The sequence below is a fragment of the Manis pentadactyla genome, chromosome 4 (genome assembly GCF_030020395.1).
Source record: "Manis pentadactyla isolate mManPen7 chromosome 4, mManPen7.hap1, whole genome shotgun sequence".
Taxonomy (NCBI): domain Eukaryota; kingdom Metazoa; phylum Chordata; class Mammalia; order Pholidota; family Manidae; genus Manis; species Manis pentadactyla.
Window position 1 is genome coordinate 71,617,106 of NC_080022.1, and position 16,824 is coordinate 71,633,929.

The window sequence follows — 16,824 nt, forward strand, 5'->3', positions numbered from 1 at the left end:
TTTTTTCCATCAAATTGAGACATTTTCAACCATTATTTCCTCAGATATTTTTTCTTTGTCCTTTGTCTCTCTCCTATCTTTATTGGATTTCCATTACATTTATGTTGGTACCCTTGATACTCCACAGGTTTCTGAGGCTGTGTTCATTTTTCTCCTATCTTTTGTTCTTTGTATTCTTCAGACTGGATGACTTCTATTGATCTATTTTTCAAGTTCACTGATTCAGTCTTTTTCCCTCCTTAGATCTGAGGTTGGGCCTGTGTAGTAAGTTTTTAAATTGTGGTTGGTGTTCTTTCCAAATCTATAATTTTTATGTTTTAGTTTTTCTATATTAAAATTCTCCTTGTGTCATTGCCATCATGTTCTTCTTTAATTCTTTAAATGCAGTTTCCTTTTGTTCTTTTGATAGAATTATGATAACTGTTTTGAAGTATTTTGTCTGCTAAATCCCATATCTGCACCTATGAAGAGACATTTTCTCTTGACTGCCTTTTCTTCTCATGGTTTACATGTTTTTATCAAAAAATAAATTTTTTAAAATAGTATTTTTGTAGCATCTCTGGTTTCTGATTATTTTTCTTTCCTGAGGTTTTCATTCATGTTTTGTTTTGTTTTGTTTTAATAAACTCTGTAGGCTTAATCTATGGACTGTAACCCCCATGGTGTCTGACTGGTGATTTCTCTGCTAGGGATTATCCTATGTCTGCATAGCTTTGTTGTTATTCAGTGATTGACCTGAGGTTGTGCTCAGATACTTTGAGTATTTGAGCTGTCTGTGCTGATGGAACTGTTTGGAGGTTGGGCAGCACATTTAAAGTTCAGGTAGTTTTCAAATCTATACCAGCTTTAACTTTCTGCTGGAACCTCTTGGGTCTCCCCCATGGGAAACAGCTTCCTAGTCACCTAGGGATATGTGGAAAGCTTATCTAGGTCCTCTCTGCCTCTCTCTTGTCCATTTGCTGTGTTAAATTTCTTGCTGGACCGCCAATCTGCAGCAGTTCACCCCTACCAAGGCCACAACTTTATACTAGCAAACATGTACACTTTCTCTGTTCATTTCCTACAATTTGCTTTTTTTTATTGACAACATCACTTGTGTGTGGGTTTTTGGCCTCTTCTCCAAATCCAGTCAGTCCTCTCTGGCAGCCAAGTTGCTAACTGTCATGGCCAGCCCCTCTCTTATAGAAGCGCTGCACTGAGTGAGCTGTCAAGGGAATGGGAGTAACACTAAGCAATAACACCACAGACTCTCACTGTTCTTATGCAAAGTTCAGCAGTTTTTAATGGATAAATGCTGCTCAGTCTATTGTTTGTGATTGCTAGATTTTCAGAGCCATGAAGTCGTTGTTTTTGACAATTACTCCAGCTTCATTGTTGTTTCTTGGAAAGAAGATTTGCTGAGTTATTCATTCCCCTACCACCGGAAGTCCTGTCTCACCTGGCAACTTTCAAAGTGGCAAATTCACTAGCCAAAGTTCCATTTATTGACCCATCATTCTATAAATCCTTTGTACAAATTTTGGGTCTTAGATCAGAACAGCCTGTTGTTCACTATGCCATTCAGTCTGCCCATCTTGCATACAATCTGTCATCTTAATTCTGTTTGCTGTAAGGAATTTTACACTTCAGTCATGATTGCCAGTAACTCTTTGTGTATTCCTCTCTTTTGAAAACCATTTAAGTGGCGTCTGACACTGTTTGTAATGCTAAATTTAATGGAAGTTTGTAAATGTTATGCTTCTCCCTCATAAATAAAGATACAAATATATCTTTATAAATAAATAAAGATGTATATATATATATATATAGTATTTTGTGTCTTCCATAATACAGAATGTTTAAATGGTTAACATTTGTGCTGCAGTATAGCTTTCTAGCTCATGAAAAATGAAAGCTATCAGCGATCTGGGCAATAAGATTCATCGTCAATAGTCACTAGCAACAGCACACAGCATTTTAATATCAGCGAGGTCCACAGCTAGCAGTAAGAGCTGGTGTAATTGAAAGACGTTTAGGTGCAATCATTCTGCTGTTGTTCCTTGCCGTGTTCAACATGGGATTGTGTGAGTATTTGAAGAGAGCAGCTATTTTTTAAATATCTTTGAAAGATGTAAAAAGGGTAGATAAGTGTTTAAATGTAAGAAACGTAATTTTTAAATCCTGTGGCTCTAAAATAAAAATGTATTTTATTTGTCTTGGTTGAATAAAGCTTTAGAAAAGCTACTCCTTGGTTACAAGTGAACCGATAATTCTGGTCTAATGTTGCCGTGGTAACAACTCAAGCTGATATAATTGAGAACATCTTATACATCTGGTTCGAACATTTTCTCCCTGCCATTTTGAGTTGTTCTAATGGTATATGAAGGAGGCTAGGAGAACAAGCATGAAAGAAATTAAATCTAGCTCTACACATCTTTGGCACTAATCTGATGTTTACTAGTGATACCTCATGCTGGGCAGTTATGCCTTACTTCTAGGGGCTTTTCTTTTTAAAACAAAAGAAACCGCTTTTCATTTTCTGTGTGCTGCATGCTCCAGTGTATGTGTTTACACCATCAGTTCTACCTCTAGAGATTAACATAACTCCCTTTGCTGTGGGATTGTTGTTTTGAGCAATATGTTTTGGAAAGGTTGATTTTCATCATGAGTGGTAAGTATGCTCTCTGAGCCTCTGCAGTTATATATTTTAAAAATATATATTTAAGGAAAAAAATATTTTTTGAAGGGGCAGTTGTAAAAGCCAGAGCTACAGTGATTATATTTCTGTTGATGCTTTTGCATTTAGGCATTATAGTAATTTGCTTTCAAAATCCATTAAGAACTGTGAACAATTAATACCACTATTAATAGACAATATCAAGAATCAGTTTCTAATTTTCTTTATGCTTTGATTTATTGTATTCATTAGGTACTGTTTATTAATTGTGTTACAAATTAATGAGAAAAAGACCCACCATGATACGAGAGGGAGTTTTTTTAGTATCTGAGCCTAAAGATAATTAAATTTTCCTTTTATTGGCTTTGTTATTCTAATATTAATTTTTGTTAGCTTCTTTTTGATTATATTTTTAAAATGCTAATCTTGAATAAGATGCTGCCAAAATTGTTTATTGGTTGACTTAACTACAGTTCATTAAGAAATAGGGATTAATGGTGAAATAAACATGCATTTTGGTTTTGGAGGCTTTGTTAAAATTTTTCAGGAATAATTTTTTGGGGTAATAATTTGTTAGAATAAGTACTTTTGTGATAAGTAGTCTCCTTTGTTTTTAATAATATGAATTTTTTCGTAAATATTTCTGATAATGGTTTTTGAGAAAATATACTACAGTATATACTGCAGTTTATCATAGGTAAAAGCTGTTTGTTCACTTTAAGCCAAACCTGCAGCTAAAAATAGATATCCTCTTGTTAGAGTGAGAAATATTTGTTTAGAGCATAATTCATTAGCATCTTTTTGCCTAACTAAAATAGAGGATTTTTATAAGTTATCCTTTGAACAGATACATTTTTAGAAGAAGTGCTACATGGTTTTTCTTATAGCAGTCTATAATTTACACTTAAAAAATTTGGAATTGGAATTCAGAACCTGAGAGACTTGGATTTTTGCTGTATAATGATAGAATTCAAAAGAGATGGACATTTTCTTCCATAACAGCTCATCTCGCTATTGCCAATAAATATTTTTTATCCTGCTGCTGTATAACATAAACCTCTTAAATGCTATTAGATATTTGTTTATAGAATGATATTCAACAGTAAAAGAACATTTTTCGTGTAGGTTATTAAGAATTAATTGTTATTGTTACTATTCTGTTATTTTCCTGTTACTAGATTTATCTTTTTGATCTAGTGTTTTAAATGTGGGCTAATATTATAAAATACACATGTTAACATTCTTTAAGGTTCCTGTGGATATCAAAAGTAAATATACCTCGTCATACATAAAATATTAGATTTCTTTGAATCTGGCCAATGTGTGTCTTGTCTTTGAAAGTTTGGTATATAACCAAATCTTTAAGTAACCACTGAGGTATTCTAGGGGATTTGCAATTGGATGTATTGGTTTTAACTGAAGAAAATTGCTGCTGCTTCTCAATATTGCTTTATTTTTCTTTCAAGAAAGCTATGGTAATTCAGATAGTATTTGATATACTTGATTATATTGGCCTGCCCCTTACTGCCTTTTCTCCTGAAGGAATCAAAGCAATCACAAATAGACATTCTGACTTTTTCAGGATTACCCAGTTCACAACTAATTTTACACATGCTATAAGTGGTTAAATGCCTTAGCCATTTCAAAATGTAGAAAATTACAAATGAAGTGTGGTCTTACTTGTAAAAATAAGCAAATGCTAAACCTTTTTGCCCAAGTCTATACATAATACATACATGTGTTGTTTATGTGTATGTGGTACTTCCCTATTTTAAAAGACCCCTTTTTTTCTTCCTGCCTATTAAAGGTTAAATTTCTCTGGGAATAGTTTTTTTTTGGAATCTATCTTTGGCCCTAAATGCTACATTTTCTCTGAAAAATCTCATCCACGCGAAGTCTTTAGTTGTTACCTGAACATTTCAGTTCAAATGTGAATTTTCTCTTTCCATCCCAAATCTGCTCCATTTTCATTGATTCTGATTTCTGTTAAAGCTCCACTGCCCATGCAGGAACCTGTAGTTATCCCTAACTTACATCTTATACACCTTCCAGACATGCTCACAGTCATTAGTTTCTATTGATGCTACATCAGAAATGTCTCAGAATCACTGAGTTTTCTCCAGTCGTACTGATAGAGATGGGCATGTTTTTAGATCAGACATTCTGTCTTCTCAGTCCTGTTGCAGTAACTGCTTCACTGGTCTCTCAGCTTCCAGTTGTATATCTCTTCAGAACATTTTTTCATGCTGCCATTTTAAAAATGCAAATAGCCATTTTTTAACTCAACATGAGAACTTTTGTTAGTCCTTATGGTCTCTATGATTAAGGTTAAACTCCTTAGTAAGGCACACAAGACCAACAACCCACCTTTCTGGCTTTATTTGCATTTCTTTCATAAAATTCTGACCTAGCCAAACTTTACTACATATTACCCCTTACTACCTTTCCATGTTTATATCTTCTGTCATAAAAATTCTAAAAAACAGCTATGCTTCTCAGTGCCTCATCATTGACTCTATAGTTAGGCGATTTTCCTATACTACCAAAGCAAACTTATAAACTATAACAACTATTTATGTTATCTTGAAATTGTATATTTGCATGTCAGTTTCCAATCTTTAGCCTTTGAACTCCTTTAGTAAAGGGTAGTGCTGTATTCATCTGTGTGTTTCCAGTAATTACCCCATGCTGCCAATGTAGTAACGAACTGATAAATTCTTGTAGAATAAGTGAATGACTAAAAATCATTTTTATTTACACATTGAATGCTTTTCTTACATTATCAATGAAAAATATCAGTATATATTTCAAATTTTTTGGATCATATGCTTAGTGGAACATACCAAGTATCATTTTATCAAAATCCCAGATGAGAACTCTGATTGGTCTGGCTGTAGTTGAGGGCAAATCTCCAAAGAAGGCATTAACCTGCTGTGAATTACAGGAAAGTTACAGACTTGAGCACAAGCATTTAGTTTAGTCTTACCCTTTCTAGATGTATATTTTCTAGATTGAAAATACAAGAACACAAAAGTAGAAAAACAGTATGTCCTTCTTGGAATTAAGGCAAAGTACTTGCCCAGAAATGTACAGTATCAGATTGAAGGTCAGACCCTGAAGTTTAACGGTTTAACTTTGAGTGGCTTGTGTTCACGAGAAAGAAATAATCAGTAGTTTCACCCTCACTAAGTTGGAGGGATGAACCTTATAAGACTGTGGGGGAGATGAGTGGAAGATCCAACATTGCTGATTTGCTTTCATTCTAAAACAATTATAATGGGACATCCAAGAATTTGTTAGGCTATTACAAGTTTAGAAAGTATCTTTTCTTTGTCTAAGAGAGGGCTCTTCCTTGATGTGGTGGGCATCACAGCCTGCAAAGAACCTGTATAATCCTAGCTCCATACCCATTTCTGAAAGTCACTGGATTGTTTAACTGATAATGTAAATATGTGTCAACTAAAAGTTCTGAGAAGTTGATTCTAACACACCCAAATAGGAAGTGAGAAGGATCCACCTTATTTGGGGTAATTTTTAATGTTTAGAAAGACTTCTCATTGTTCATGAATGAATAAACAAGAAAAGCTATTAACATGGAGTATATAAAAGAGTATGCATTGTTATAAAATCACAGCCTTCAGGTGGTAAAGAGTGAACTTATGTTTAGAAAATATTTGTGGGAGAGGACTTAAAAATAAGAAATTATAAATAGCATCAATTTTAAATTCTTTGAAATTTCAAGTGAACATGGAATCTGTGAACCAAGACATGAAAGATAAGATAAAACAAGAGACTAAAATGCAAGAGAGCTGCCTGAGAGGCATGGATAGAAAAGCAGCAGTAATGATATGACAAGAGAAGTTTATAAGAAAATGTAACCTTGCATTTGCAGAATATAAAACTGCTGTAGAAGCAGTAAAAAATAAAAGAAAGTCACTGTAGGAAACCAGATTAATGATGTGAAGAACTAACTTGAAAAAACCTACCAGAACATAAAGGAGATGGACAGCGTAAAATTATGAGGTGAAATCATAAAATTAGAATAGGAAACTCTACAAATTGAATGAATAGCATTCCCTCAGAACAGATGACTAATAGAAGCAATAATAAAAAATATGATTCAGGAAAACTTCTTAGTTGAATAAAATCCTGAATCTGTACATTGAAAGAGCTCATTGTGTGTTTGACAAAGATTAACAAAAACACCAATGCCTAAATATGTCCTGATGGAAGTTCTGAATTTCAAGTATAATGGATGAATTCCACAAATATCCAGGTTTTTTGCATCTTATAGCTGAATATGAATCTTGTCTTATAAAGAAAAAATATCCAAAAATTGGAGACTTAATATTTGAAAATCTTTCTAGAGCAAAAATAAATGAAGATACAACAGCACCTAGAAATGTTGAATAAAATATAACAAGTATCCCTTTGAATCAACACCTAAACTTACAAAAATATTATAGAAGTCTCCAGTGTGCAAAAAGTGGCAAATGAAAACCAGACCTGTAAGGGGGGGTGTACTTTGACTCCCCTAGGGAGATTTTCATACCTTGGTTACCAAAAGGCTTTCGTTTTAAATGGCTTCACAGAGACAGAAGACAAGTCCTTTGATCCATATAACTTGGTGTTATTTAGACCAATACACAAAGCTAGGATCCTCAAAGGATTATAACCTCAGTGAAAACATAGATTAGAAAATAAAATCTTTCCACTGACACAGGGAAAAAAATAAGGAAGCTTAATATATCTTGACTTGGATTCCTGGGGAGAGGAAAGGAGTGCCTGTGGTCTGTGTGAGATGCTTCTCCTGAAAACTTGTAATTAACTGCTTCTCCAGTAGATTTCAGGTTGCAATGTGTATTAATTGTGTGATCTAAGAATTGCCAATAAAATAAATTATATTATTGTAACAGTCCCAGACTGGATGCCAGGCAGAAGCTAACTAGAAACTTATCCTCAAGTCAAGCCCTGCAGGTTTCTCACAGATAAAACTACACTTAACTTTGAGATGACAATCCAAAATCAAAATGGATATACATACACACACCCTGGGGATGGGAGAGGGGTACCCAAATCTACTATAAATGATATTCAGAAGATACAACAGGATAAGGCCCTCCCAAGAGTATCAAAGAATAGACTTGTTATATACACACTACCATTTAAACTTAATCACATAAAAGAGAAGTATAAAGTAAGAGAAAAATTCCATGTATCTCTATTAGAGCCTCAAAAGATATGACAGACTGACCTGTTTAAGAGAAATTATATAAGATTTATGGATATTTATAAAGAATTTTTACCCAGTAATTGGAGAATACACAGAAATATATACAACACTTAGAAAACTGAATGTACAACTAAACATATTAAAAATATTTTAAAGAATTCATATAGAGGCTGTGATCTCTGACAACAAACCAATTAAGTTTAATCAAACTAGCTAACACAAATATATATGGGGATTTAAAAAGTTCAAGAATTAATTCATTTTAAAATTACACTATCAAAACTTGGGTGAAGCTAAAGTGGATTTAGAGACAAATCTTTTAATGCTTCTATTAGGAAAGGAGAAAGACATGATATAAGGGTTCAAGTAAACAAGTTAGAGAAAGCACAGCATGGTTAATCAAATACAATAAGGACATGAGAAAATTCAGTGGAATAGAAAGTAAAGCTACATCAGAGCCAAGGCCTACTTCATGGAAAAGACTTTTAAGAGAACTAATGAGAATTATACCTAACTAAGATTTAATCATAGTTAAAATCTTTTATCCAAAACTTAACAAAATTGGGGTTGAATAGTTTTATAGTCAAGTTCTAGGAAATATTCAAAGAACAAAAATTTATATCTTGTACAAAATATTCCAAACTATTGAAAAAGTTAAATATTCTTACATTTATTTATTGAGTCTAGTATTGCTTTGCAAGTTAAGTATTGGAAAAGAAAATTGTTAGAAACATTTTCTCTGAAGTTAGGAGCAGGAAAAGGATGCTCATGGTTTCTCTACAACACTGCACTGATAGTCATAACCTGCACGTTAAGACAAGAGAAAGATAGAGGGAAGAATTGTCACTATTCACAGATGATATGTAATTGTCTTCATAGAAAATTCAAGAGAATCTACCAATGTTTATTTTAGAACTAGTAAGAGAGTCTGGCAAGATTCCCAGATATAATAAGATCAGTATATAAATATCAACTATGTGCTATACATCAGCAACAAACAAATGATAATTTTAAAAAATTCTCCCTTTTAAATAGCAACTAAAGCTCTAAAGGACCTAGGAATAAGCCTAATAAAAGAGTAATAAGAACTTTAAGGAAAAAGTTATAAAAATCTAATGAAGGATATTTACCTAATATTTAACAAGAAGATATGATTTCATACCCATTAGATTATCAAAAATTAGAACATCTAACATTAATACATTTTTTAAGGATATGATGGCATTATAAATTGGCACATCATTTATTGAGCCACTTATTAATATCTAGTGAAGTTGAAATTTACATACCCTTTTATCTAGAGATCCACTGCAAGCATCATACTGTCTGGCAACAAGACAAAATATTTGAATTCAGAACTAAATGGAAAATCTTTAGTATATGATTGTGGTAGATATATTCTCCAAGAAAAAGCTTAGTGAACAATTAAGGAAGTAAAGTGTATTTCAAAGAGCATTTGAAAGATTGCCTGGGTCATTGTTTTATGACTACAAATTTTAAGTTTTTGTTACAGAACCCTATAGAAAATATCTACAATCAAATGTTTGGATGATCTAGAAAATCCTGAGTATCTCTAGCTAGAGAGCAAGTTGGGAGAAAGTGTATGCACGTATGATTAATTGTGAGTGAGTACACTATGTGGATTCATAGTGTATCCATCTGTCCATGTAGATACTACTTAAATGTGTTTCTATAGGTTAATCACTTAAGTATGTATGTCTCACTGAAAGTTTTTTTATTTTTTAACAGTTTAGTGAAAGTTAGTCAATTATACTGTTCACTTGTAACCAAGATTTGATAAAGAATTAACAAAAAAGAAGAAGGAAGGAGGAAAGAATAAACTAAATCTTGAAATAGCAAATGGAGCTTTTATTGCCTATTAAATGTCCAAACATCCATTCTTATGTGACTTTGCACACACTAATTGCTATCAGAAAACAGAAGTAGGCATGGTTCCATCCACCGAACTACACAAATACAGTTGCAGTAATTAAAGTTTGTTTTTTCTACCCATTATCATTTTTGAAGTTAGAATGAACTTGCTTTGAAGGAACATGTTTGCATATGGGGAAGCAAATAAAGTGTCCCTTGAGCAAAGTGAATACAATTGCTCTTAAGATTAAGGGGATAGAATATGGTATTTCATTAACACATTTCCAGAGTAGGGTTTTCGTTGGTTAAAAAATATATATATCTGAAGAATTTTATGTAATCCTTATATAAAACAATTTTCAATATGTATGCTCAGGTATTTTCCATTCTATTTCTATGCATAAATAATATACTAATAAACACAAACAAGTGTTTTTGTGGGTATGTTATATATTCTTTAATCTGATTAACTTATTTATTCTTTCTGATCAAGCACGCAAGTCATCAGAAGCATCTGGTAGGAAACCACTTTTTATAGAATAATTATGCTGCTTTGTTGCTATTGGTTTCTTATGAGGTATTTTGTGGCAACTAAAATGTTTTATATTTAGTTTACTGAATGTATTTGTAGTACAGCATGTGTGGGGTGGGATATTAGAAATAACAATTATGAGCTCTATAAAGAGGTGGTTGTTTGAAACGGGTGGCAGAGGACAAACTATTGCACTCTGTTAGATTTACCCTTTGCACAGGGTTTTGAAGGGATTATACTATTCTGTTATTTGTTGATAGAATTTGGTATTTTCATGGGTAATTTGCCTCAGTTTCCATCCTGTTTTGTGCTTTCTGATATATACTAAATAACACTTAAATAGAATAATGCTTTTATTAAGATAAAAGAGGAAAATGGAAATAATTTAAAAGAGGTTAGGGGTCCCATGAATTATAATCTTTTCAGTAAAAAATTTTAAACAATTATTACAAAATAAGATACTATTAAGAAACATATAATTCCTTATAGTACCTAATAATTGCCCTTCCCCTAATAGAAAAGTTTAGAGGAATAACCTCTCCCTTGTTCCCTACATAGATAGTAATCAAGATTTAAAATATTCAGGTCTCTAACCTCCACTGTTTTGCCTCCTTACTCTGGCTACCCTTTTCCTTAGCAAGTGATCTTGCCTCCTGTTTCCCTTACAAAGTCTAGTAATTGTGAATAACTCAGTTTAATTTCTGTTCCTTCCCATACATTGAAAAGCATCAGTGTCAATTGCCTCCGTGGTAGGGCACACTTCATCCTTCAAACTGCTGCCATACACCATTCCTGCAGCTCTTACAAGTCAGCTACATTGCCTGAATAAACCATGCTCCTTCCTCCATGCCTTTTATACAAGATCATCCCAGCCTAGAATGATTTCTTCCTTAAATTTAACTGACTCAGGAATTTTTTATCCTTCAAAATTCAGCCTTAGTGTCCTCTATTATGTGTCCTCTATTATGCCTTACTTTATTTACCACTCAAGAATTTCCCCTTTCAAGTTCTCATAATACCTTGTAATTTCCTTAGTTGGTAGTCCTTGTCACATTCCATTGTAATGGTTCATCATCTCCCATTAGCTTCTCATTTTTAGAGCAGTGGAGATAACGTTTATAAACTCAGTAGTGTTACCAGAGTCTAGCCAAGTTTCTTCCACCACAGAACAGTGCTCAATAAATATTGTTGAAAAAATCATTAAATCAGCACTGAGGAAGTAAAATGCCTGAAAGACACTGTCTTTCAGAAGGGAGTTAACAGTGTTTTAATTTATAGTGTCTTTCCTGCAGTAGAGTTTCAAATAAATAACAGAATTCCAGAGATGGTATTGCATTAGTTAGAGGATGTGTACTTCAATATGTGCTACTTAGTATTATTAGCACTGTTGCTATAAGAAGTCAAGGTTTTTGCTTAAGTTGTTTTAAGGAGAATTATAATAGTATTGATTTTTGCACTAAACAGTAATTTTTTATTTTATTTCTTTACCAGTTAATTTTAAAATGGTTTATTTGAATATGTACAGTCAAATAATTGCCTATGTATGTTAATGTTTTATATCTGTACATAATATTCTGGGTAAATATGTATAAATGACTTTATAGTAATATGTTGTTTTTAATGAGTGTTAATCATTGTTTAATTTATTTTTTTTGGATACAAGCTTGCTCCTCAGAAGTATCTGGTAGGCAACTACTTTTTAATAAAACAAATGCTATCTTTAAACCTTTTTATATGGTTGTCTGCAAGCTGTAATGCTCCTCATAAAGTTACACTTTTATGAAATATATTGCATTAATAAAATATTTTAGTTGATGGAGGAAATGGTTTTAGTTTTATGTTGTATTATCTATAGAAGTGATTTATATTGCAGTTTCTTTGTGATATTTTAGACAAAACACTGAAGTAGTGGGAGTTTTACAAGATAGCAGAAAACAGATTAGTACATACCACTTAAATAACCCAGGTTAATGAATGGTTTTTGAAAGAAAGTAGACTGTTGTAAATTAATAGAACAGCTAATAATTTAATTAGATATTTACCTAGAAAGTTTATGTTCTATTTTGCCCTATTTTGTTTCTCTTCTATTTTTTCTGACATCCATTTAAAAGAAGTTAAATAAAGTTGTGCTTTTATTGTAAAAGTAGTGTTAAAAAAAGAGGTGACATTTATCTCATTACAAAGACACTGGAGAACTCAACATCTGGAGGAGTTGTAATCTGTATAGTAATAGATTTTCAAACTCTTCTTACAAAGCATGAACGTGAACCTCTTTTATGCATTGGATAATGGCATACTATATAACAAAATGCTCTCTTTATAATAAGCAGTAATCTAGTTTAAATGGAACCCAAAATGCCTAATACATAAATTTACTAACTATAATTAGTGAAACATTCTTATTCATTGTAGAGTTGTCTGAATAACATGGAATAAAGATATGCCATACTTGAATTTTTAATAAATTTCCCTGATGTTTAAAATGAACTTTGTGATCTCATTTTTAAACTATGTGCTGTGTATAAATATATTTAAAAATATTTTGAGGGTAGTAGAATTAAGGTTTTTTTTTTTATGTACCTGTTGAAATGCATAAAAAATTGTCTCTTTGTTTCTTCTTTCTTCATTTCATGAATGTGGTTAAATATCCCTATTAAACCAACCCTGGGTAAACATATAGATTCCTTTGGTAATGCTCATTTCTTTAGAATGCATTGTCATAGACCTTAAGTGGTACAAACTGAAGAGAAAACAAATTTACTTGGAAAATAAATAATAATTGTATTGGGGAAGAAATTGAGTTAATTTTTGGTGTGTCCTCCTTTTTGTGGGACCTAGTTTTCTCCATTGTTGACCAGTGCAGAACAAAATATATTTGCAGAAAAATCCTTCAAGATATTTTTCCCTAAGGAGAGTTACTAATCACTATTAGATACTTTGTAGATAGGTATCCATGATCATGTATTAATATTTTAATTAGATATTTACCCTAGGAAGTTTATGTTCTATTTTGCTCTATTTTCTGTTTCTCTTCTATTTTTTCTGACATCCATTAAAGTATTTATTTTTAAGTATTAGAAGTATTATAGCTAAGAAGTATTAGAACCAATATTCTAATTCAGATATGCCAAACTCCAAAACCCATGACTATTTCAGCATATCACAATGGTTGTAATGGGTAAATGTAGATATTGCTTATATATTAGAGCACAACAAGAAAACGAAAAAATTGAGAACTTCAAGTATATGCTTTTCAGGGGACTCAGGAGCGAATGTACTGCAGTATTTGGATTTGACTGTCTGTCCCACTACTTATTTAATTAATTAGTTGCCAACACCTTATGTCAGTGGATACAAATTTTTTAAATAACCAGAGAAAAGCATTTAGAAAGTTAAACTCACCACTGTCTAAAATAATAAAAACCCAAGCAAATACACGTGGTTCTGGTTTGCCTAATGTTTTAGAGTTAGTCATAATCCAGTATATTGTGAAATATTTTATTTTTGTGTTATATTTTGTATATTTGTTTATAAGATGTATATTTTGGTAAACTTATGTATTTTTTTATTGAAGTATCATTGATATACAATCTTATGTTGGTTTCAAATATACAACACAGTGGTTCAACTGTCACCCATATTATTAAATCCTTACCCCCTCTAGTGTGGTTACTGTCAATGTAATAAGATGTTACAGAATTCATTGACTATATTCACCATGCTGTATTATTGTCCCCGTGTAAACTAATTTTTTTACAAAGAGTTAACTGTGTTCATCTTTGTATCAAAATAGTGCACATGTAAAGTAGGGATTTCATGTGTGTATACATACCTATGTGACAAAAAGGGTTTCAGGAAATGTTTTCTTCATGGGACTATATAATGTTACATTATAATAAATGCCTATCCTTACTATAAAAGTGAATCCGTTGAAATGGGTTATAAAATTTAATATCTTTCATTCATGCTTATTTCTAATAATCTTCATATAAGTCTTTATGAGAACTATTATTTACTTTCTACAGTGTTACTTGACAGTGAACTTGGAATATTGATGAGTACAGAGAATATGTCAGAGAATTTCCTAAATATCCTATTAGTGAAATTAAGCGGTACCTGATATTTTTTCCTCTGCCTCACTCATCAAGCAAGGAAAATGAAATTTTCTTTCTACTTGGTATCTTTGGCAAATACTGCCAGTCCCTCCTTTGACCAGTTACTTTTTTCTCAACTTTCAAGCAGGAAGTGACCACAGAAACTGAAACAGGATGTTAGTTTGTTTTTTTTTTCTTTCCCTGATTCCCTTCCTTGTCTCCAAATTATCCATACTCATGAAGGCATCTGGAGAGTTTATACTGCAACTTGATATGCAAAATCTATAAATAGAAGATAAAATATTTTTCAAAAGAAATCAGAGGTATATTTTGGGGATCTTAAAAGCTACAATTGCACTTAGCAATAAATTGTATTTATAATTTTTTTATAGCTGTCATTTCCAAATCAATGTCATGTGCAGATAGATATATGTGCTCCATTCCAAAAGAAAAAAAATAAAAACCTTGTAAAACCTCTTATAATTCAGTTGTAACTAGTACATTAACTTTTTGAAGTTGGATGACTTGAACCATCCAAAACTCAAAAGAAAATGTAAGAATTTTCCACCCCCAAATCCACCCCCATGAAGAATTAGATCATTTTTGCATAATTAGGTGCAATTATTTGATTCATTATTTTGGTGGATGAGTTTTTCATACAATGGGAAAATTCTAAATTTAAAAATTATTTTTCTCAAATTTTCTAAAATAGGTGTATTGAGAGTATTTTACAGCAAAATACAACTGACAGTTTATATAAAGTAATAAAATAAAGTCTTCAGAAATGCACACTCTAGTGTTACTTCAAAACTAATGTCTGCTTTTGATTCCTGTCATCACCATTTTGAAATTGCAAAATGTTTAGAAAGCCATCAGCCTTTGGGGTTAGCACCAAAGGTATTTCATGGGGATAAAGGAGGAAATAATGATGTATATCCTAACATGCCTCACTTTAATACTACTGCATTCATTAGATGATCTTTTTAAAGAATTTGTGAGCCCCAAACTTCCACTTTTTAATTTTGTCTTTTCTTTACCATCATCACTATTACTCTTAGTATTTTTGAAATAAATGCCAGTGTGCCATTCTAAGTTCACTTTGTCTAGCCTTTTACTATTTCAACACTATTTATATTATATTTTCTTCATTTTTAGATTTAAATATCATAAATATTGGAAACTTTCTGAAGCAAAAAGACTAAAATAATTCTTGTATAGTCAGATTTTGCTCTCATACCTAACTATACGTGGAACACTACATTTTATTAATGCTACTTTATCTCTGAAATTTTTTTCCTATTTGTTTTTAACACCTGAAGTCATTTTGTAAGCAGAAGTCATTATTAATAACTGGAAAGAGAAAAGGAAGAATCCTTTTAAAGGATTCATTATTTAACAAATTAAATTTTCAAACCACAGGCCCTATAAAGTAATGATGACTATTATTGATCACTATGTAAACATATGGTTTTCAATTGCTTTATTTTAGTGTTTATTTTAAATTAGGCATTCAGTTTTGTTCCAAATTTAGAATGAGCTTTTTAAGCTGCTTGGGATTTTTGTCATGTTTTATTAGGGTTTCTTTAAGTCTTTGTGGGTATCCTTTATGTGTTAGTCTATGTTTTTTCCTTTTCTGTCTACCTTTAGTAAAGATAACATAAATCTAATTATATAAATCCTTATGTCTGAAAACAGCCCTTTATCAAAGTCAGTTATTTTTGAAATTCCACAAATCAACAAGTTCATATTCTTCATATGTTTCCAGTTCTAATGTTTAAAGGCTCTGTTAAAATTACTACTGGTTTATTTGCAACCATTTTTTGTCCTAAAATTCTTTCTTTCTTTTTCACATTACTTTTGGGTATGTTTTCAGGAACAGTATTTTTATTATTAGATTTAAAATTATCAAAGTGATTTCCATATAGAACACTATTAGAGATTCTTAGCAATTTGAGAAAACGTTTGCTTCTTGTTTAGAAAAACTAAATAACTCTGTAGTGTATCATGATTGTGAATATGCATTTCATGACAACCATAGTGATACAAATCTGTTTTTTAAGCAAATATATTTACATGTAATATAAATACACTTATGAGACAAAATTTGTGTTTTTATATATTTTCAGTGAAAGAGTTTCTAGCCAAAGCTAAAGAAGACTTTTTAAAAAAATGGGAAAATCCTGCTCCGGTAAGGAATACTTAAAATTTTCTACAGTTTAAAAATCTGTGTTATGTAAAATTATGACTCTTGCCTAAGCCATTTACTACTTTAGAAACCTTAACTTTCAAGTCATTAATAAATTAAGCTTAATATGGGAGTTTGCAGTGTTTTGATTTCTTAATAATTTTATGTATACCTTAATTGGAGAAGGAACTGATTTCCAGTGTAATGCCTGATGATAAATTTTGATACAAATGCTAAGCTGCTACAAACACT

The 16,824-nt window shown here is 31.7% G+C and overlaps 1 protein-coding gene across 6 annotated transcripts in view; it reads left to right on the forward strand.

Moving 5' to 3' along the window:
• The window catches only part of PRKACB (protein kinase cAMP-activated catalytic subunit beta), a 112,061-nt gene that overhangs the window by 60,092 nt on the left and 35,145 nt on the right, over positions 1-16,824 (forward strand). For 2 of the 6 annotated variants that reach the window (XM_036890129.2, XM_036890126.2), the window contains exon 2: positions 16,514-16,575. In XM_036890129.2, the coding sequence (XP_036746024.1) occupies positions 16,514-16,575 (62 nt within the window). Of the gene's footprint in view, positions 1-1,958; positions 2,064-2,364; positions 2,651-10,254; positions 10,279-11,956; positions 11,978-16,513; positions 16,576-16,824 lie in introns of those variants that run through there. The other 4 variants (XM_036890127.2, XM_036890128.2, XM_036890130.2 and 1 more) reach the window with 4 other exon arrangements.